Here is a 21,867-nt window from a genome sequence, read left to right as displayed (position 1 = left end):
GCTGTGCCATCTGGTACGAAGCATCGATAGCGCATACTCAGTCCTTCAACTCGCAGAAATGCTAGACTCTATGCCTGATGACGTCTCTGTTATGTTTCAGAAGATGCTCGATATATTTCCGGCCCGACCGGATCGCGTCCGAGTCGCGATCACACTACTTTGTCTGTCCGACCCGGTTCTGTCAAGAGGAGGTGGAAAGCACGCCATGTATTTCTTTGCCATGGACGACGTCTTGGATGGGCTAATTGGACCGGACGACCTAGTTCGAGATTCCCTCGGCGAGCGGTATTCTCCTGAACAGATAGAAAGGCGTCTCGTCAGCACAGAAGTGAGGATAAGAGGCAGGTGCGAAGACTTTATCGATATACATGACAGCCTCGGCAGCCATATTTCCTTCTGCCCTGACGATGTATTGAGTTTGTACATCGAGATCTCTGGGACTTCCTGGTCCAGGATCACACCGCCCAAAAGCTATACGAGGTTGCAGGATGGAACCTGTCTAAATTATCGGGACTTCAGAGATACGTTGGCCTTGTAGTGCTCAAGACAGTGCCATCAATACGGTGCCCGCGCAGCCTCGTAGACGAGCTCGTTGACGACTTCTATTCCTCGGAATCCACCTCGGCATCAAAACTAGAAGAGCTGCTGACCCCTGTCTTCGCGAACAATAAGGAGAGCATCGCCTTCGAAAGGGTACTTCAGCGGCACTGTCCCATCTTGGCGCTCCAGGATAACAACCCACATCAGCCAGTCGTCGAGAAAGTTTACTACGGCAAGGACCGGCGGGAAGACCTACTACATCTTGTTATGACCTTCGTCAGCGCCGCTTCATTCCACAGATATGATGAGTACGTTCTCCGTACGATGACTCGGTGCCCAATTCTGTGCGAGTTGGATTCCAATGTCGATATCTTGTTGTCGGCATCTCTGGGCGGCGCAGCGGCGCTCGCAGAGACCGTCCGTCGGGACAAGGAAAGGGGCGTGTTCAGGGGCATCCGTACCAGAGGGTCTTTTTCGAGTCAATTGCAAAAAGCTGTCAGATTATCAACCCCGGTGGGGTAGGAGAGCTCCTGTATCCCAAGACAGCCACTGAATTGTTCCCCGAGTCTGCTGCCGACCCGAGCTTTGACCCGGATAATCTCACAGAGCAGAAGCCGGAGCCGAGGGAGCTTCGGAGGGGAGGGCCCGACCCTCTCTTGCTTGCAAGAACACTGCTTCAAAAGGGAGCGTCTCCTAACGCCCGCCTGGGATACCTCGAGATCCCCAACTGGCGCGGCTCGTACTGGACACCGTGGACGGTGACCCTCCTCAGTCTGGCGGGGGTTATACGCAAGAGCGAATTGCTTGACGACGTCCTCCTCGATCTGGTGGAATTGTACTTATCGCACGGCGCGGACCCCACCATCTGCTTTGTAGGCAGGTACATACCCAAGCACAAGCTGAGGCCGGTACCGGTTTGGCGTGTTTGCTCGGGCACGTACGCTACACTGACATTGGAGTCCCACATTCCGAAACTTTTTGATGAAGAGCACGCCGGCTGGCACTACCTCACTCTCGCGCAGCTGGTCGAGCCCGTAGCGCCTCATCCAAAGAAGAAGGCGGTCGTGGGCTTGCTGTATTCCAAGTCGCCGTGGGCCGTCTCCAGGTGGGTAGCCGGGCCGCCGCAAGCTTGGGAGGTAGAGGAAGCGCCGCTGCCGCTGAGAACTCACCGAATATTTCCAAGCTCGAATTGGCCCAACTTGGTACTTGCTACTTCTTTGTGCCGATGGTCGTCCAGGAGCACGAGCTCAAGAGTCTGGTGATTTCAGACTCGGCCAAGAGCCGGCTGCTGCCAACCGGCCTGATACCCATCTAGCTTAGGTAAAGTAGGAGGTCGCTAGATAGGACTCTGGTAATGAATTCGTCCGTCTCGCGTGGGACCTGTATCATTAAGACCGCCCGTCGGCAGTCCACGTGCGCTCCCAGTCCCTCGGTCGGAACGTGACAACGCAATGTTGACCGTGGCGTCGGGTTGGCAATTGCTGGATCTTCATTCCGTCCTGGGAAGGAGAGAGGAGAGAGAAACAGGGGGCTCTTAGGCGGGCTGTGGTCTACACTAGCGAGTGATTTAGGATTGGGCGTGAGTCAAGTTTCGGCACGCTTCCAGCTGCAAATTGGGTACATCCGTGGCCTTTTTCCGCCGTAGGAGAAATCTGCGGGCATCAATCGTCTCTAGTGCGTTGTCGAGACGACCAAAAAGGCGAGCACCCCGCCATGCGTGGACAGTCACGCCGGGACCAGACAGGTTAGCTACTAACTGAACATCATGTCCGAGAGCACCTAGCAAGAGCGGCGCAAGCGACCGAGAAACCAGACCGAGCTCCAACGCTATATAATTACCGGGTCCCAAGGTGATATTTTCAGTGCCTAGAGTCTAAATACTACCCACGGCTTAGAAAGGCGTCTCAACTCCCAGCAATTCCAAACCCAAGCCCGGATTCCACCGCGACCCACGGCATAATTGCCCGTTTCCTCATTCCCCAATGTGGAAACGGAACGTCAAGCATCGGGAGTCCCCCAACATCGGCGACATGACTGGGTAATCTTTGTTTCGATGTCATGCTTCGTGAATGCCAATACCCTTTGGATTTCCGGTGAGACCCAATCTCATGCTTGCACGTCGTCCTTCACCGCCTGTGCATATGTGCGAATCCCCGTCTTCTATAAGCCACCATCAAACCAGGGGGGAACACATATCCCGGCACAATTAATGTTGTCGTTTTCCGGATTGCATCCATCATTGGGGTTGTCGATGCAGATGGACCCGTCGTCGCAGTCAATAACTGCAAGTTGCCCACAGAACTTCGGGACGACGCAAATGTTTGTGCAGGCCCCGTCGGGAAGTGCAACGCACACTTCGCCTTTAGGGCAAGGTAGGTCACAGACGCACTTGGAGGTACCGGTGCCAGCTGGCAAGGAAGACACTAGTACGAACGAAATGAACGTAGCCAGGAGGGAGAGCTTCATCATGAGTGATAATGAGTCTGTGATGAGGGGGGGGTACGGTGCCGATTCAGATTCCCATCATGTTATTCTACTGACAACTGCTGAGTCTTTAATACTTTGAAAAGTCGCCAAGGGGCGGAGGGATTTTCTCTCCGATATCGAGTCAGCATACGACGTTGCTCGGTTGGACACCACCCCAGTTTGGGACCCCTCATCCCTATTGAATTAAAGGTTCCAGGTTGTTCATCAACGTGTTGGAGATACATGCCATTTATGTTGTCTGGCTGCCCACTGCAGCATAGCGGTGCATTCCCACTGCCCACAGCCATTCCGTCTGCGAGCGGTCCTACGAGCGGCTCGTTCGTTCAGACCCCAAACTTTAACGGTCCTAAACCGCTTATGACCCATCACTCTTTACATCGATGTTTTGCAGCACTAGCATACGCTCAACATACTGGAACCTCACCAGCATCTTTGCCCCTTCTTCATCATATGCCAGGGCTGTGAAATAATACGAGGTAGCACTGCAGCCACTCGGTTACAATGAGTTTACCGAAGGCCCAAACGAGAAACATACGGTTCTGGGTGATAACGGCACGCATGCGGAGTGGTCGCTGATATCCGTTACGTTGAAGATGACGGACTGTCCAGATCCTTTCCCAGCATACAAGGGCAATGCTAAGTTATCCCATGTTGAGCTAAAATTAATTAACATATCTACAGCCCTCAGGTGGCACAGTACAACTCTCAAAGAAATACCGAATATCGAAAGGAATAATAGAAGGGAGCAGTAGAAGAGAGTTAGTAATGGGTACCCTTTTCATCGGCTCCGGTTTGTACTTCACAAATAGCCCCGGAAGTTAGGGGAATAATCACGCTCGCAGGTTCTATGCAAGCAGCATCCCGACCACTTGGAGCTTTAGCTCTACCTACGTAACCATAATGTGATCATCATATTGCAATCTCTTACGTTGTTGTCTTCTGCTCGACGGTGGCGAACCGTAGCCTTAAACACCAAGTCGTCCTTGAACCGTCGCCATAGCTCTACTGTCCACCTTGGTATTTACGCTTTTGTGATCGTTTGGCGCGGTACCCGTAGCCTTAGAACCCGTCTGTATCCCAGACAGCGTAATTAATCACTGAGGAACTGGAACAAAGCCTGCTCACGCTGCCACGTAGACCCCTTCCCCGTTGTTTCTGGCTACACAGGCTAAACTTGTCATTAACTGAAGCAGGGGAGCTTTAGCATGAGTTTGCATTCTCATACAGGGATAGGTGTGTCAGAGGCATTAGCTCCTTTAAGCCATAATTGGATTCGGCTGGGCCGAAGCCCCAGAGTTGTTGGCGTCGGAGCCTCCACTAGCAGAATTACTGCCTGGAAAGGAGGAGAGTAAAGACAGTATGTCTTAGTTGGGCGCAGTGTTTGTGTTGTTTTCGCGCTTCTGCGTTGAAGGGGGAGGGGGAGGGAAGATAAGGTAATTAACGGGCGAGGCCATCTCGTGACTGGGAGGTTCAAGGTTCGATGAGACCATTTATTACTCCCTCCTTGGCACCAATTACTCGCACTTTGCGCTTCGTGTACGCATCTGTTGCACTCGTTCGCTCTAGTATACCAAAAACCCGACACCACGGTTCAAGGATGTAAGGAATCTGCAAAACCTGGGGGCAGGCTTACGCATTTCGGAATCCTACCTCAGCATCTAATTAACCAGCAGGGCCCATAAATGCAAGGCTGCATAAAAGATTCGGTTTTGGGGGACAAGAAACAGGTTATAAGGAGACAAATGTCATGAATCTACACGTCCGTTTTCCTCCCCGGCTAGTTCCATATTTATATTTTTCCTCGCGGATAGCGGTGGCAATGCAACTGCGCATTCTCAGCGTTCAGGGCAGGAAATAGGACGACCAAAGAAACGCTTCAATGTGTAGTTCGCCATGATTAGCGCTGTTGGGCCTGAGAAGGGGGGTGTGGGGGAGCCTAAAAAGGTAGGGCTGTCTTGGTGCTTGCAAACCCCGCACGCTCGTCTCACGTACACTGTACTAATGTCAGCGGCACCCGCAGATGTGCTCCCCAAGCGGCGACAAGGATCGTACCAACCCGTAGGCAAGGTAGGGACCTAAAGCTTACCTCGGCTTGCCCCAACGCAACAAAAAAGACACGGTATCCCACATGTCATGCCACGCAACCCCCTATCACGCCTGTCGATTAAGGGAGCCGGAGATGAGGCAGGGCAAGCGTCCGGAGCCCAGACCACAGAAGATGCCGACCTTGAAGAATGGAGGCATACCTCCTCGGCGGCCACCCCGGAGGACCTAGTGGCCCCCCTGATGCTCCTCCCCCTTGGGACACGGATATTCAGCGCCTTCCGGAATTTTGCAAACTTAGTCAATGCTGAATCGGCCGCGTTCCGGGGACACATGGTCACTGAGAGCGAAAGATTTGCGCTCTGGGCGCAAAACCTGGGCCTCAGTCGGCAGGGCCACGCCTCGCTGGATTACAGAGTCCGCGACGCGAAAGTGGTAAAAAGCCGCCTAGCAGATGTGCTCGATGGCCTGGAGCCCATCTCGAAGAACTCGGTTTGATTGTAGCCGGCAAGCGTCAGCCGTTTGAACGCGAGCACGCCGAAGAAGATAGCAGTTCAGCATCCTCAAGCGAAGCTGCTGACGGAGAGACCAAGGTCCAACACTGCCGAGGCCACCTCGGCGGGTTCCGAATGTTCCTCGAGCTCTAGCTCGTTCCACGAAATCGACTTTCGGCAGCGCAGCATCACAGAGGCGATTGATGCCTTGTACAGCCTGGCGACCAAGATGCGGAACCCTCGAAATCGCCCGCAGAGAGCAATACAAGACCTGTACAAGCACATTCCGCCGCAGCTCCGTGAGCGGTACATTCGAGAGCGGGAAGAGGCAGAGATCATGATTGTGTCTCACATCCAGCGGCAAAGCTTGAGTGGTGCCCTTAGGCGGTTGAGGCGTGGTGATGAGTCTTCCGCCCTGTCGGGTGAGCCCTCAGGACTCGGGGACGAACCTGACGACCCTGTTTCTTCAGGGGATGGGCCGGATGGGCCTGCCGGTCCGTCACTAGCCGACATTATTGAACAGTAAGCATCGCCGTCGAATTTCCTCGTGAAAAGAACCGGAATTGCTAACGCGCGCAGAGCAACAATTCATTTACTGGAGGGAGCATGCTGCGAGGATCAGAGGCAGCCCCACAGACCACAGCGTCGGCCGGACTAGCAATCCCAAGGGGAAGGGGACACTGTTGGAGGAGGCTCCCGCGCTGCCACGGTTACATATGGAGCCGAGAGCAGCCCCTTCACTGCCGCGCCAATCTCTGGCAACCAGTGCGACAAGGTTGGACGAGGAAGCCTTTGTTCACCACGGCGACCTCCATTCCGTCATTTCGCATCACAACCGAGCTTCGACAGTTGTTACTTCACAAGGGCCAAAACTGGAATGGCCCTCACCACCTCCACACCTGACCGCTGGCTCGGCTAAGTTCATCATCTGTCCTTATTGTCATGTCATCTGCCCCAGAAAATACCTAGCCAAGGACACGTGGCGGTAAGGTCCTCCGCTTAACCTTTAGTAATGTTGGAGTCGGCCCGCGCGCTAACAATTCAAACCGAACTGCATAGATCACACATCATACATGACCTTGAGCCCTATCAATGTACCTACGAGGACTGCCCAGAGCCAAACCGCCTGTACGGCTCCTACCAGGAGTGGATCGACCATGAGAGTCAGCACACCCGCGTGTGGCACTGCCACCGTCACGCGCGCGAATTTGAGACGCAGTCAGAATACATGCAACACCTCCAACAAGACCATCCCGATGCCGGGCCCGAGCAATCTTCTCCCGAGCTTGTATCCGCGGCTGTTGGGCCATCCCTTAGGGTGCACAGAGACTGTCCCCTGTGCCCAACCGCGCTCACCGAGGTCTGAAATACAGAGGCATCTCCGGTATCACCTCGTGCGCCTCGCACTGTTCAGCCTCCAGACTGGAGAGGAGGATGCTGACGAGGGGGCACCGGAGAGTCATCCGATAGCCACCAAGCCATCCAAGGCCGCGGCAGGCAGGCTTCCTTGGAGCGAGACTTCGATGAAGGCCCAGACTTCTCGCCATCCCTGCCCACCGACAGCGACCCGAGCGCAGAGAGGAACAAGCTGGTACTCTTGGAAATCCTGCGCCAGCGGGCTCCGCCGGAGCCCCGCGGTGAGCCGACCCTAATCCGTAACTGGATTGAAATGCTGGCGATGGAGCTGGAGGATGGGATCGACGAAAACGCGACCTCGGCCAGCGGCGGTAGAGATACTGATGACCCGAGTCAGCGGTTGACACAGGAGCAAACGACGCAGCTTCATGGTAAGCCCAGTCTCTTTACGCCCCGAATGGGGGTATGACACGACGATGCTGACCTCCTTTTCCAGATAAACACGGAGCTATTGAGACTAGCCGTCACGTCTATTGCCCTGTTCAGAACTGTGCATATAGCGAAGGCCATTCCATGGCATCTGTGTGCGATAACCTCTACACACTTATTCACCACCTGTCGGACAGCCATGCTAGCGACGAGAACATCTATTCCCCAGAAGGGGAGCTTTCCACTGCGCTGCTGTGGGCAGCAAAGAACGGGCACAAGGCAGTGACCCAGCTACTTCTCGATGAAGGGACTAATATAGAGTCGAACGATTATAGCCAGTCAGCATTATCATTGGCGGCGGAAAACGGGCACGAGGTAGTGGTCAAGCTACTTCTCGATAGGGGGGCTGATATAGAGTCGAACGATCATTATATCCGGTCAGCATTATCATTGGCAGCGGAAAACGGGCACGAGGCAGTAGCTAAGCTACTTCTCGATAGGGGGGCTGATATAGAGTCATTTGATATGTTTCACCAGTCACTATTAGTGTGGGCGGTAAACAATGGGCACGAGGCAGTAGTCAAGTTACTTCTCGATAGCGGGGCTGATATAGAGTCTAAGGATAAAAATGGCCAGTCGCTATTATCAACGGCGGCAAATAACGGGTACGAGGCAGTGTTCAAACTACCTCTCGATACCGGGGCTAATATAGAGTCTAAGGATACCGAATATGGCCAGTCGCCATTGTCATGGGCGGCAAAGAACGGATTCGAGGCAGTGGCTAAGCTGCTTCTCAATGAGGGGGCTGATATAGAATCTAAGGATAACCATGGCCGAACACCGTTGCAGTACGCGGAAATCGGTAGACATGGGAGGCAACTAGGGTACTTCGCGAGGGAGTGGATAAGATTCTAGTGGTAGAGTAGCTAGGCATGTAGGATAATAGAGCCAAAACTGGGGCGGGGCAATTTGCTCTCTGCATCGCGGGACGTTGGTCGTGGAATTAGTGGATCGCAAATGAAGTGTTTGGAAGGTGGAATCAACGAGAAACTAGTCTTGCTTGTGTGTGATGAGCCTTCTTCTCTCATCGATGCGGTGTCGTGCCCAAGTTCCTCCCATGTCCTAGTGCAGCCCCTCACTACTTGCCTAGGACCTAGTAGTTATTAACTATCTAGTCATACTATGCTAGTATGGTACGTATAATAAAGAGGAAAAAAAAAAAAAAAAAAAAAAAAACTCCGGGATGATCATCGTACGACACGGCTAAATTAGACAGCCTACCTCCATCAGGTTCAGCCTGCCAACCATTTCAGCCCCGAACAGCGGGTTGCGCGCCCAAAAGGAGGTCAAGAACCTATGCCTCCGTGCAAGAGAGGCGCCGGAGAACGGGGATTTGCTTCGGCTCGAGCTTGCTGCTAACGTCTTAGTAGTGTCTAGAGAACCGGCGAATGCGGAGATAACGACCCCGTTCGAAAAGATGTGGGCCATCAGCACATTGGAGACGTTTCTGACTCGTGGCTCGCAGCAAGCGGGCGTTCGACTGACCCCAAAACAGCGGGCGCTTCTCGCCGCGGACATTGCCTCATCGATACTTCCGTTTCAACGGACCCACTGGCTTAGCTCTCCATGGAGCAGTCAGACCATCAGATTTGCCGTTCCGCCCGCCAACACTGGTCAGAGCTGCGGCAACAGGCTAACAGTGGGCGCATTCATCGAGCAAAATCATGACGCACTCAAGAGCACAGGCCCGGTTCCTAACCTAGAGCCCCAGGCCGCCCTTCTGGAGCTTTCCATTCTTCTCTTAGAAATCTGGCACCAGAAGTCGCTCAAGGATTGGGCTTTGGAGGCCAAAACGGAAGTCAATACACCGGATAGTAGGAGGATCGCGGCCACCGGCTGGCTTCAAGCAACCGATAAGGAGCTTCCCGTGAATTACCTCGATGCGATCGAGCAGTGTCTAGCCATCTGCTCGGGGAAGCTGCGGTACTGGGACGACTAACGGTTCCAGCAGCACTACTGCGAGAACATTATCAAGCCGCTATTGCAAAGCTGCGAAGCTTGGATCGGATGAAGTGCGAGTTGACCGTTCGAGACGTATACCCACCCCGGTAGGAGGACGGTCAAGCTCCTGACGCAGCGCAGGGTCGTAGAGCGGGGCCACTTGAAGGTTGATCTGGCGAATAGGTAGGGAGACACCGCCTTGATGTTGGCCTGTCGGGGTGTCAACGGTGAGATTCTGGAGCTGTTCCTCCGGCGACCGCGTCTGGAAGACGAAATCGGCCTGAACCATTGGAATAAGCAAGGGCCACGATGTTGTTAACTACAGGCTTGCAAGATGGGCAGAGCGGAGACAGAGAACGCCGAAACGACCCCGACCTCCAGGACGGAATAGGATAGACGACGCCAATGTTGGACCCGCCGATACAGCAAAATCGAGACCGTCGAGCAGTTGATCCAGAAGCACTTAGAATTGGCTGGAGTGCTGGTATCTCTGACCCCCTCAGCACCGAAATGGATGTACGTCGTCGACGGCAGCTTGCGAGTTTGGGCGCGTCGAGATTCTTAAGCTGTTGACATAGGAAGCATTGCAGGAGGAAGGTCAAAGGGATCCGGGGAGGTGGGGCTGGAATATCCAGACAGCCCTACAATATGCCTTGAGGTAGCATGATGGGTGTTGCGGAGGGAAATGGTGGAGCTGCCGGCTGAGACGAAGGACACATTTTCTCCAGTGTCTTAGTCTTTAATACAGTCGAAGCATTCTCGGCTAGGCTGAATAAAGGAGTTATAAGGTGACTAGCATTGACGTTCAGACGTTTGATTGCAAGGATTGCCATCACCTAAATTATATGTCAGGTGCCAGGCTTGTCATCGTATAGAAAACTACGCATTAATCAAGGTAATTATGCATTTATTTGGTGGTGGGAAATTCTCCAACTAGCGGTAACAACACTTGGCAACTTCAATATTTTGCAGTGATATTGTGATAAGGTAGGTGGAAGCAACCGTATTGCAATCAAGCCCATGACTGAAAGTCCCCGGAAGATGCTACTACCTTACGTTTCTGGTCTGAACCCGAGTAAGACCCGGCAATACTCCCGCAGTTGCTCCAGCACTGCAGCATGCCAACTACGACCTGTGCCTGGAACGTCGGCAGTTGGCGATTTTTCATCAATCAAAAGCTCCACCCTTCTTGCATATCATCTTTGCGTTTACTCCATGCCCACAGCTTGGGAGCCAATTACTCCCAATGTCGATCAACGATCTTGGTAAGCCGTCTTTTTCTCCAACACTTTTCACGGCGCCTCGCTTTCTTTCTCAATCTCCCCTCCCATCGGGCCTGGATTCAACCGAATCGCCGAAGAGTTGGTGGAAAGCTCACCGCAGACACACACACACGGCTAGTGCACAGCAGGGCAGCATCAACCCTCCACACTTGTTCGCTCCCAAAATTAGTCACCGATTCCTCAGCTCCCCCATCCAGCCCATCTGGGCTGTCCCTGGACCCCAATATCTGGGTGCGCTAAGCGACCCCACCATGGACGGCACGCTCTTTTGGGAAGAGTCCTGGGGGGAAGCGGCAGGTCAAGAGCGAATAGGACTGCGTCTGAGCTGCAATGCGACATTGTCGCAAAATACCAACGGTGACAACCCCTGGGCCGTGGGCGTGACATCCTAGGTTGCGAAGATGCGCCAACGTTCTTTAGCGCGAAGCCATGGCCCGAGAAGTGCACATGTCTGGGTAGGCTTGCATCCTATGAGTCTTTGGCGTGAGGTTTTAATAGCGGGCGAGGCCGCTCTCTGCGTCTCATTTATCTCGCAGCGCGTTGCATCCTCGCTTCTACGCGTTGACTGTGCTTCAAAACCCTCTCCAGCTAAAGATCTCAGCTCTTGACCAGCAACCATGGCAACTAGCGATCCTGATGCGGCCGGGAACGGGATCAGAGTGGTTCCCGACGAGGAAAAGGGCCTGCATAGGACCCAAACGGCTGTGACCATGTCTCCCGAGCTCTTCGAGAAGCTGTACCTCACGCCCAAGGTGCCCCAGGTCGGCGACTACAACAAGCGCTTCGCCAATCCGACTGCGCTCGGCTTTGTAGGGTGAGCTTCAACGAATCTCTGCAGAACTAACGTTGGGCAATGGGTTCTGACGCCCACAGCTTTGTCATCTCGACCTTCACATTCTCAATGTCTTGCATGGGATGGGGCGGAGCTCAGGGATTCACGCCGGTTGTGTAAGCCGTTCTCCCTCAGCACACACAACCACCGGATCATGATCGGACCTAACAGCCATGTGAGAACAGCGGCATCTTCTTCTTTGTCGGCCCCGTCCTCCTCCTCTTCGCCATGGTTTTCGAGTGGATCATGGGCAACTTCTTCCCCATGATGGTGATGGGTTTGTTTGGCGTGTTCTGGTTGTCGTTTGGAATGCTCCAACTCCCAACTCTGCAGCTCGGTGCGCCGTACGCGACCCTTGACGATCCCTCGGGCCTCGCGTCCCGCGAGTACAACGCGGTCGTTGCGCTCTACCTCATCGTCTGGGGCTTCGCGCTCTTCACGTTTTTCATCTTTACCTGCAAGATCAACGCCGTCTTCGCCTCCATCTTCTTGCTCGTCAGCATCGCCGCGTGGGTGCTCTCGGGGGCATACTGGAACGTGAGCTGGGGCAATTATGAGGCTGCCAGCCAGCTGCAGAAGGTGCGTCCCACACGCGTCTGTAGAACTCGTTGTGTTAGCGATGCTAAACATTCGTATGTAGGGAGGAGGGGCGCTGCTATTCATAGTAGCTGCTTTAGGCTGGTACATGTGCTTCATCATCATGGCCGGCGAGATGCGCATTACTCTGAAGCTCCCAGTGGGAGATTTGAGCCAATTCTGGCCGAAGACGGATGTGGAGCTGGCTGTAGCTGAGCACCGGGAGCATCGGGATTGAGTAGAGAAAACCTCTCTGTTTGCGACAGAGACGAAACAGCACATGTAGTTTACATGACAGGTGTGATTAAATTAACAGTTGTGTTAGCGATTTTTCGTTTTGCTCAGTGCTAGAGCAAAGGTGTTGGGACTTAGAGTGACAGAATGCAGGCGTACATCCTGGGCTGATTGCCAGCCGGTTCCGATCGCAATCAGCTGTGCACTGGGGCATGACAATCCCCCTACACGCCTTCTGAATGGTCAATTTCTGTGTAAGTAAAAGGTCACACATTTCGTCATCGAATCCTCAACAAGTTTCAACGCGAGGGCGATTTCGTCATGATTCCAACTCTCGAGTTTGTTAGGAGTTCGGATCAGCTATCTAAAAGCCAGAGAGCTCCTCAGAGCTAGCAATCTTACTTCTCCCAAACTCAAGCTACCAGAGATGACCTCCTTGGCTCCGCGCTTTCAACCCAGAAGCTACCTTGCGAGCACTATCAGAACCATCGGCGTTGCACCACGAACCTTTAGGCAGACATCACGGACTCCAGCAGCCCTGCCGGTCACCGTCAAAGCTCCTCTCTCTCCCGCAGTTCGTCAGTTTGCGACCAAAATGTCTAAGAGCGTTGCTGCCGCCAGTCATAATGACTTCAACCGCAACACCCTGTTCAATCTCAAGGGCCGTGTGGCTCTTGTAACAGGTTTGTTTTTGTCTCTTTCTCCATCCACGTCCCCTCAATGCTCACCTTAGCTTTCTTAGGCGGCGGATCGGGCATCGGCCTCATGGCAACCCAAGCGCTGGCCGTTAACGGCGCTAAGGTGTACATCGTGGGGCGCACTAAGGAGAAGCTGGACAAGGTAGTCGAGACGTACAACAAGGACATCGAGGGCGAGATCATCGCGCTGCAGGGCGACGTAACCAAGAAGGATGAGGTGGCGCGGCTGGCCAAGGAGATCGGGTCGCGCGAGCAGTGCCTGTGCATCCTGATCAACAACGCCGGGGTGAGCAGCGCCACGGTGCAGCCCGAGTCGGAGACGGCCGGCGAGATGAAGCAGAACCTCTTCGACACGGACAAGGTGACGGAGAGGGACTGGACCGACACGTACCAGACCAACGTGGCGAGCCTGTACTTCATGACGGCGGCGTTCCTCCCGCTGCTGCAGGCCAGCTCGGAGCGGCACCCGCACTGGTCCGGGACCGTGGTCAACATCACTAGCATCAGCGGGCTAGTCAAGGGCGCACAGCACCACTTCAGCTACAACGCGAGCAAGGCGGCCGCCGGCCACCTGACGCGCATGCTCGCCGCCGAGATCGCCGCCAGCGGCCATAAGATCCGCGTCAACGCCATCGCCCCGGGCGTTTTCCCCAGCGAGATGACGGCCGACTCGAGCGACGAGTTCCAGAAGAGCCACCTCGACCGCGAAAAGTACGCCAGCAAGGTGCCCGCCGGCCGCCCTGGTCGGGACATCGACATGGCCCAGGCCGTGCTGGCCCTGACGGCGAACCAGTACATTGATGGCCAGACGCTGGTGGTGGACGGGGGGTACACGCTATCAATGGGTCAGTGAGCGAAGGGGGGGTGTGGAGAACAGAGGGGCTGGGTTTTGAAGCTGCATGGACCAGATGAAAGTTGACGTCACAAGACAAAAAAACAAAAATATACACCACTGGGGTAGCGGGGAGGGAAAAAAGAGCCTGCTGTTCCCGGATTCAGGTGCGCTACTGTATGTGGTTTATGGTGATACCGTCCGGCTCCGCCGACAATTAAAATAAAAGATACAAAATAAAAATAAAATAAAAAAAGGCCGAAACTTCCAACCGCTCTCTCCCTCATTATGATGCGTCAACGCACGCCATTACCTTGAGATTCGGCGTTTGTAGGTCCCAGCGATAGATGAATGGAAACCCAACGCAAGAAGCCCAAGATTTCGGCAGTAACGTTCTTGTGCCCTGCGACTCGTTGGACGACCCGCTTTACATTACCGGCTTTGACGAACAATGTTTTTTAACATGCCGATGATGGCGACGGGACCTGTCCTGCGGCCGCAAAATGCAACGGAACCGGCTTTGGGCAAACGAAAGTCCCTTTTTGTTTGAAGTACACAGTATCTATAGCGGATGTTGCAGGCCCACCGACAATGCGTGGGATGATGACATCACCTCGCAGCGGCGGGCCGTCCTGCGGGTCAACCGGGGCTGGGTCCGTACCCCTGGCCTGGGACGACGGAGGGGGCCCACTGCGTTGCTGCGAAGACCAGGAACCCCGAGCTCCCATGGACAATTCTCAGCAAGGGGGAGGCGAGCGAGGCCGAGCGAAGTCGTACAAAGCGTGCACCTGCTCATCCCAATGACAACATCTCGCAGCCAGGTATAACCAGAGCGCTTTATTATCATCTACCTAGTAATTCCGGCCCATGATGATTCCATTGCTCGTGGCCATGTTAGACTGACAATGTAATTGCAGTAGGTGTGTGACGCGGTCCCTCCTCGGGAGGCCACCGCCGAGATAGTTGTGTGCTCCATCCCCCCAATAACAAATGAAAAGAGTACCGTATCCAGGCGCCGGGTAGATCTGGAGCAAAAAGGGCTCGCAGATCGGGGCCGAAAAGTGGTGGCATCGTCCACATGTTCCTGATGATCTCTCCGTGTGACAACCCAAGTCTGAACGCCGTCAGATATGCAAAACAAAGGCAAACAACCTCCCGTTCCACCGACCCAGAATCAGACTACCTGCCACTGGTGCCGTATACCTGTAATCTGTGTGCGGCCAAGGCGACAGGGCCAACCGGCCAACTAACCAATTCGACCAACCGACCAACCGACCAACCGACCAAATGCAATGCTGTGAGAACAGGGGAATAGGGCAAAACAAAGAAATAGTGAGATTGAGCGAGCCATAATCTTGGTGCTCGAGGGGTATCATATGTCATGTTGACTGGAAAGCCCCCAAAGATGCTGTGCCGCGATGGGATTCCGTGAGTAAAGGAAGAGGAAAAGGGGGAAAAGAAGGGACCATAATCTCCCAGGTCCTACCCTAACTGCTGACCGCTCACGCACGACCAGCGGCCACAATAAAAGTAAAGCGCTATTGCCGTTCCGTCCGAACAGCTGATCCCGCAAGTTCATGAAAACTGATCCACCGCAAAATCCGTCATTAAGCTCAGGTCGTAAAGATGCTGGAAAAGAGCCGGAAACAACCCCTTTAAGCCCTATCGGTGCTGCGGTTGAGATGCTCTCGCATCCAACCCAAGTCCAACCAACCGACCCGCTCGTACGCCTGCCACAGTTTCGACGCCTTGTTGACGTCAATCTTGCATGCCTGCTGCGCGTCTGTCTTCCGGAATTCCTTGTTGATCTTTGCGCACTCGAGACGGCGAAGGAAGATGCGCCGCTTGCTGGTGAGATAGGTGGCGCAGTCCAGGCGGAGGTTGCTGGCCAAGGTCAACTCGTCGGGGTGCAGCAAGTTGCGGTTGGGGTCGTTGCTCAGATCTAGCGCATTGCCTTTCCAGTCGACCTTCAGGCTATTTGGTCTCGCTGGGAGTGAGCTAACTGGCGGCGACAGATCCTCGAGAGCCTCAAAGTCCTTATCCTCACGATTCGGCGCAACAGTCCGGACCCGCGGTTCGGGTGTGCCGACACGGATTGTCTCGCGGGCCGGCGCCGGAGTTGCTCGAAGCGGTCTCGGATTCTGTATTTTGCTCTTGGGAGGTGATCTCGGCTTCTGCACGCGAGCGGTGGAAACCTTGGCTGATTGAGGACCCAAGACAGCGGGTTTTGATGCCGGTAAGATATGTGGCAGTTTCGAAGGCTGGAATGAGAGCGATGTGTGCTTGCGATCGGCCCGGAGAAGCTCCCGCTCCTTGCGCAGCCACCCCTTCGGGTTGTCCTGGAACATCCTGAAGCAATTGGACTTGAAGTATAGAGCCAACTCGTAGTCTTCGGGCCTCGGCGGCGTTGAGTCTCGGAAAAGACTTGCTGGTCTCGATGCGATGTGCTCGCTCACCATCCGCTCCGTCGCTGCCCTAAACGTCTCGACTGACTCCGACGTCAGGGTGAACAGGGGGCCCGTAGGAGAGCCCGCGGGGTTCTCTACGACTGGGTAGAGAATCGGGTCTTTGGCGGGGTGGTTGAGAGGCGGTTCTGGGCCAATCGTGTTGGCTAGGTTTGCGAAAGGCGAGATAGGAGGCGAGAGCGGTTGATGCGGAACCCGAGTATCAGGCGCCGATGAGGGCTTTCCGCTTGCCATCCCGGTTGTCCTGTACGTGTCGAGAGGGGCTGGTTCGGGAGGCGACATCAGGTTGCTGATATCGCACGGCTTTTGCGGTTTGCTGGGCATTAAATGTCCCTCTGTCGGCAGCGCACGCACGTCTTGCGCCTCTCTTGTCGGTGTCGGAGGAAGAGGAATGGGTGAAGAGGACGATGAGGTCCAGAATTGCCTTGTTGCTGTCTGGGCCCTCTCATGCGACGCCGGTTGCTGCATTGCAGGGGCCGAGTTTGGTTTGTCAGCCATATCACCTATGACTGTTTGGTGGAAAAGAGGGTGGCGAATACGGGACAGCGTCATCAAGCGACGGCGGTTAGGAAGCGGATTGGGGCGCGGACGGGGGAAGGTGATGCAGATATGGCTCGCCGATTAGTCGACAAGGTCGTGCGCGGCCGCAGCTAGGTGATGCTTTGGGCTCGTGGTCGGAAAGGACGAAGCCGGTTTAGGAACAACTGCTGCGTCGGCCGAGTGTGTCCCGGGCGGTCCGTCGTTTGTTGCAGAGAAAAGGGTGATAGGGCGTTCAAGAGCACCGGTCGGACAGATGATGCTTTCAATCGGCTGAACAATGCACAATGCGAAGCGACATGGCCGCTCGGTTGCTGATGGTTGAGGCTAGGTATCCAAGCGTATATCCAAGCGTGGTTGAGAACGGGGCCGGCGGTGCAGCTAAAACCGACCGAACCTTTCTTATGGCTGGTCAATGGAAGCGGCTGGAAGGCGAAAGGGTGGCGAGGAGCTCCCCCATAAGTAATACCGAGACTGAACGCAGGCGGACAATAAGAATGCCAGCAATTGCGGCCAAGGTTGCGCACTGGCTGGCACAATGGGGATGACGGCGCAAAGGGCAAGAAAGGGCAAAAGGAAAATGGATGAGCACGGGCAAAGAGGCCGGAGGACTTGTAAAGTAGTTAGGCGCAAGGAGGGTCCCATCACTCGATGGGCAGGCTGGGCGTCGGCAGGGCAGCCCAAGGCTCCAGGAACACGGGAAACGGGATATCGGAGTGATTGCGACAGCTGGTCACACACAAGGGCGCACAACGCGTCTGTCGCTCTAGTGCAAGCCGGTTGTCACATCTTGGGCGGCGGCGCACGAATCTGGGGTATAGACGGCGTGTGGTGTAAGTGCAGTGGCGTTGGTTAGTGAGTGTGGTCGGGGAGGGGGTGGGCGTCTGGACACCCCGCCCCACTCGGATAGGAGTCATTCTGCTGGTGCATGCGCCCAGTCAGACACCCCCTCCTTTGCCCACACCACCAACCACATCACGCGAGACGCGGCCTGGCCAATCCGATGACCCACCCCACTTTATCTGATCCTGGAGGCCATCAGGCGAAAATAGCTTTTGGGCTGGAGAGAGGTACTTCTGCCCAAAGGGCAGTACCTGCTGGAGGTCGCCAGGCCATCTTTGGCACAGACCGAGATCTGATTGGCCAAGATGCCCCTTCCGCTTCGAATCGTCCCGACTTGACACTGCCAGATCTTGCTCCGAAGACTCTTTTTGCGCCCAGTTCTCTGTATCCAGGGACGCCATCTGGGTTGTCGTGCATCCGCGGGAATCGTGCTGCTGCAGGGAGGGATGCTTGAGATAGCCTTGGTACATGCCATTCCCAATCTGAAAGATGCTCCCGCAGCTCGTCGAACCCGGCATCTGTGAGAGATCTAGCGCCTCAATCTCGCCACTTTTCTGGCGCTTCCAGCGGTCTGGGCCGTGGAAATGTCTGGAGCGAGTTGCCCGGCCCGCGCTCCTGCGAAGCCTATTTGAAGTGCTGCAAAGTTGGGCAAGCGAGCGAAGCTGAAGCCGCCAAGTGTACCCGCCTCGCGCAAAGTAAATTGACAACGCAGTCAATGTCTTCTTGGCCATGTAGGTAGCGTCGGCCGAGGGCCTCTCGGCGGCCGGGTTCGCGGAAAACATGGAGGCGGGGAACCTTCAAGAGCGTGGTTGATGACATTAGGCTTCTTTGTAGGCCATTGTAGTGAAAAGATGATGTGGGGGTTCAGACGCAGGCCAATTGCGTTCAAGTTTGCTTCCATGGTCTAAGAAATAGTGAGCTTAGCTTTCTTGCTAGACAAGCAAGGTTCGGCATAGTTTAAGTTTCCGATTCAACGGCTCCCCAAACCATGACTGGCATGAGACCTGTTGCAGCATGCCTGGGGGAACAAGTCTTGGAACCCAAACGCCAGCCTGCTCCTGGTGGCGGGCATCAGCAGAGCCTCATTGGCATGTCTCAAGAGACGGCGGAACCTGAACCCGCAACGCCATACGCTCCCCGTCTCAGTGCGTCCGATTCATGGCTATGCCTGCGCTTGTGCCCTTAAGCCGTGCCATTGACCGCCGACAGCGGAGCGGTAGATGAGTCGGAGACAGCCTCGGAGCGGCGAATTGCAAAGTTCGCATCAAGAGGGGACCGAAGAATGTGAGCAAGAGACCCGAGACCCGTATCGCGGGAACCGCCGAATTACTCCTCAGACCCGGTTCAGCATCGAACCCGCCCAGCTAACGAGACACCCAACAGGTCAGTCAAGCATTGCGCTCGTCCCGCTTCCACGTCGAACAAACAAAGGGAAGACACAGGAAAGAGGGGGGGAAAGAGGGGAAGAAGGGGCGTGTGCTTGAAATGCTGCTTGCCTAGCAGGTGGAGCCTTCTGCAATTGCGCGCAGAGAGTGGCCATGGCAGTTTCATCGACTCAATTGAGTCCCAATTGGGCCGCCATTTGGGCATCGAAACTCATTTTCGGGCGCTCGAGGCAGATTATGATGGAGCAGAATGCGCACCAGCGAGACAGCTCATCGCGCGGGGCAGCTCGGACGCTTGTTGTCGAATGTGGGGAGACCAGCGGTGCGTTGCTGCATTGCCCCAGTCGCACCGTGGAAGCGTGGAGCGAGCGAGCGAAAGCAATGGAACGCGAATTGGCCAACCAGAGCGCCGCTACCCATGGGGGAGCGGTCCGTTTCGTTCAGACGTCTCCAATCGCCGGGGTGGTACAAAGCTTCCCGCAGCTTCGAACGTGTGACTCATCGCTGGGGACGGACAATCGACAGTGAGCGAGGCGTCTGGCTTAACTCTGGCCAGTGGCCTCGAAACAATCCCTCCCTGCTTGTCGTGGTCGTTGGCTCAGGCAATCGCCAGCCCGAAACAAGGCCTTGCCGTTTCCGAATTAGTTCGGTACGGCTATCAATCAAGGCAATGTACCCTTGGCATTTCCCATGTACCGCGAACCCGTCCTTCTCTGGAAAGAAGGGGAGGGGTGGGCGTAGGATCGCTGGGCTTTGCCCGTTTCTCAAGTCTTTGAGACGATCACAAATCCAGTCCCACGGATTTCGGGATACGTCCATCACCGAAACGGAGACACGCATCCCTGGCCGCAGCACGGCAAGCAGCAGTTTTCTTCACGGCAGAGGAATTAAGCACAGCTCTAAGGCTCGTTATGTCCACCATGCAAGACGCCACTTGCTCAGTCAAGCTTGCACTAGCCAACCACGCTGGCCAGCATTATTCAGTGTCTCAACGCCATTCCATACGAGAGGATGAATTAGGCTTCCTCCATGCCGTATCCTGGTGGCGTTTCCGTCTCACATCTGCACATTTGCTTTTCTTAGCATTAGCAACAAATCTCCACGCAATGGACTCAATTGTCCCAAGCCACGAATTGATGAATCACAGTGGCTCAGGGACTCGCAACACAATCTGCTGCCTAGCAAGCCTGGAGTCATCTCGTTCCGGGACAGCCGATATCCCGGCCACGCTCGTCGAAACGGCCGTTCCGCCGCTGATGACAAGCGAGGCATTAGGGCGGAGAACCCATACAGCCTGCAATGTCACGAGTGCTCACTTGCTTGCAGGAAAGCCATCGCAATCTTTAGCGTTGCGCGATGGTCTCCCGCATGACACCCCCAAAAGCAAGACCCACACAGATTCGAAACCCCACGATGGCCACACAGCAACAGGACATCCAATTCACAACTTCAAGTTCACTATTCAGCGCGGGCAAAGTCCTCCGCAAACCGATTGCCGCCTCTTGGCTCTCAATTAACTTTGAGATGTCTCTTTCATTCCGCTCCTCACATGCCATACTCTATGCAGTTGGAGAGGAGCGTCACCGCCACGAGGCCAACATCCGGCTTATCTTATCACCCCGCTCACAGGTGAGGGGTAATACTGCACTGTACTGTCCCTCAATCCTTCCCCAGACTTAGTGGCCTTCCCCAGCCCGGGGTTCAGAGTTTGGCTAGAACGCACTCGTGGGCCTGGCCCTCCCGTTCGTATGGCGATCTATCCGTTTTGGATTTTTTTTTTTTTTTGGTTCGCCGGAAGAGAGCCGTCGCGTAAAGGTTATAGCAGAATTCGCCTGGAGGGGTTGGCATTGGGAGGGGCCCATTGGTCAATTGACAGCATTCTCGATAGTTGAAACAGCTGCAGCGAACGCCACAATTGGGACACCTGTTCAGCGACCATTGCGTGGAAACATTCTGATTGACCAATGGATTCGCCTTGTGGCCTTCACAGGCGCGACGGCTTCAGAAAGGTCCCGCATTGGAACCACAAAATCTGCATGGCTGCTGCGTTGTCCTTGCTGCGCGTCCGACTGATTTCCTATCGCACAGGGGAATGCGAATGGCTCTGGACGAACAGGCGTCAGCCACGATAGTGGCAAAATGCCGTCAGCTCGGTTTCCGACCGAATGGGCTCCCTCCCGGAGGCAAAAGTGCATGAATGCCGCCGCCTTGATTTCCGATTATCCAATCTCCCCTCTTGCTTCTGGTAGAGAACACGCAGAAACTGAGACCTGGAGCAGCCAACCAAGAGGCGCTTTGCCGGCAAAGACAGGCCAACCCCAGGTCTGATCGCCGACAGGGCTCTCTACCTTAATTCCCAAAAGTCGCCGACCGCTTCTTTGGGGAATGCAGGGCCGCATTGCTCGGTCGTTCTAACTCATGCAGCGTACGCCTGGGCCCTGCAGGATGAGGTGGTGTTGAGTTCGCCTGCTGCAACTGCAGGGCCCGAACAAGCAACACTCGTTTGCCGGGCCTCATTCGTTGCACCTGTCTGATCATCCCGGGTACCTGGCAGAAGTGTCCAACCGGAGGGTCCCCCGGGAACAACAATAACAAAGTCTCATGCACGGTCTGCCTTGAAAAACAGAAAAAAAAAAAAACAATAAGAAAAAAAAAAAAATGTCTCACGCGTGCGCGTCCTACAATTGCCACCGGCATATCCAAAGTCCTAGTATATCAACACAAGGCTAGGGTTGGTAATAATTATCACAGGGTAGTCCTCTGCCCGCTTTTTGAGAGCACCTGCGTCCCCCCCACTCCCTGCACGCAAAGCAGGCGTGAACCTATCACCCT

At 54.9% G+C, this 21,867-nt stretch overlaps 6 protein-coding genes across 6 annotated transcripts; 5 read left to right on the top strand and 1 right to left on the bottom strand.

Annotated features, from left to right (window-relative positions):
* Positions 1-205: 205 nt before the first annotated feature.
* Positions 206-1,855, top strand: MFIFM68171_02663 (uncharacterized protein; the record flags this gene model as incomplete). The annotated part of the gene is made up of 4 exons (XM_071058085.1): positions 206-345; positions 576-859; positions 1,063-1,676; positions 1,724-1,855. 4 exons carry the CDS (start codon positions 206-208, stop codon positions 1,853-1,855), a joined length of 1,170 nt encoding a protein of 389 aa, XP_070914186.1.
* Positions 1,856-5,160: 3,305 nt separating this feature from the next.
* On the top strand, positions 5,161-6,930 carry MFIFM68171_02662 (uncharacterized protein; the record flags this gene model as incomplete). Its single annotated transcript, XM_071058084.1, has 4 exons — positions 5,161-5,505; positions 5,575-5,986; positions 6,144-6,549; positions 6,624-6,930. The coding sequence occupies 4 exons, from the start codon at positions 5,161-5,163 to the stop codon at positions 6,928-6,930; spliced, it is 1,470 nt and encodes a 489-aa protein (XP_070914185.1).
* Positions 6,931-8,826: 1,896 nt separating this feature from the next.
* Positions 8,827-9,420, top strand: MFIFM68171_02661 (uncharacterized protein; the record flags this gene model as incomplete). The annotated part of the gene is made up of 2 exons (XM_071058083.1): positions 8,827-9,332; positions 9,399-9,420. 2 exons carry the CDS (start codon positions 8,827-8,829, stop codon positions 9,418-9,420), a joined length of 528 nt encoding a protein of 175 aa, XP_070914184.1.
* Positions 9,421-11,250: 1,830 nt separating this feature from the next.
* MFIFM68171_02660 (uncharacterized protein) lies at positions 11,251-12,279 on the top strand (the record flags this gene model as incomplete). Its single annotated transcript, XM_071058082.1, has 4 exons — positions 11,251-11,447; positions 11,507-11,581; positions 11,651-12,044; positions 12,106-12,279. 4 exons carry the CDS (start codon positions 11,251-11,253, stop codon positions 12,277-12,279), a joined length of 840 nt encoding a protein of 279 aa, XP_070914183.1.
* A 591-nt stretch (positions 12,280-12,870) lies between these two features.
* Positions 12,871-13,826, top strand: MFIFM68171_02659 (uncharacterized protein; the record flags this gene model as incomplete). The annotated part of the gene is made up of 2 exons (XM_071058081.1): positions 12,871-12,958; positions 13,018-13,826. 2 exons carry the CDS (start codon positions 12,871-12,873, stop codon positions 13,824-13,826), a joined length of 897 nt encoding a protein of 298 aa, XP_070914182.1.
* Positions 13,827-15,460: 1,634 nt separating this feature from the next.
* On the bottom strand, positions 15,461-16,738 carry MFIFM68171_02658 (uncharacterized protein; the record flags this gene model as incomplete). The annotated part of the gene is made up of 1 exon (XM_071058080.1): positions 15,461-16,738. The coding sequence occupies one exon, from the start codon at positions 16,736-16,738 to the stop codon at positions 15,461-15,463; it is 1,278 nt and encodes a 425-aa protein (XP_070914181.1).
* Positions 16,739-21,867: the final 5,129 nt, after the last annotated feature.

The sequence above is a fragment of the Madurella fahalii genome (assembly GCF_045866475.1).
Source record: "Madurella fahalii IFM 68171 DNA, scaffold_1, whole genome shotgun sequence".
Classification (NCBI taxonomy): Eukaryota; Fungi; Ascomycota; class Sordariomycetes; order Sordariales; genus Madurella; species Madurella fahalii.
The sequence above is the reverse complement of the archived record's forward strand: the minus strand, read 5'-3'. Positions and strand labels throughout refer to the sequence as shown.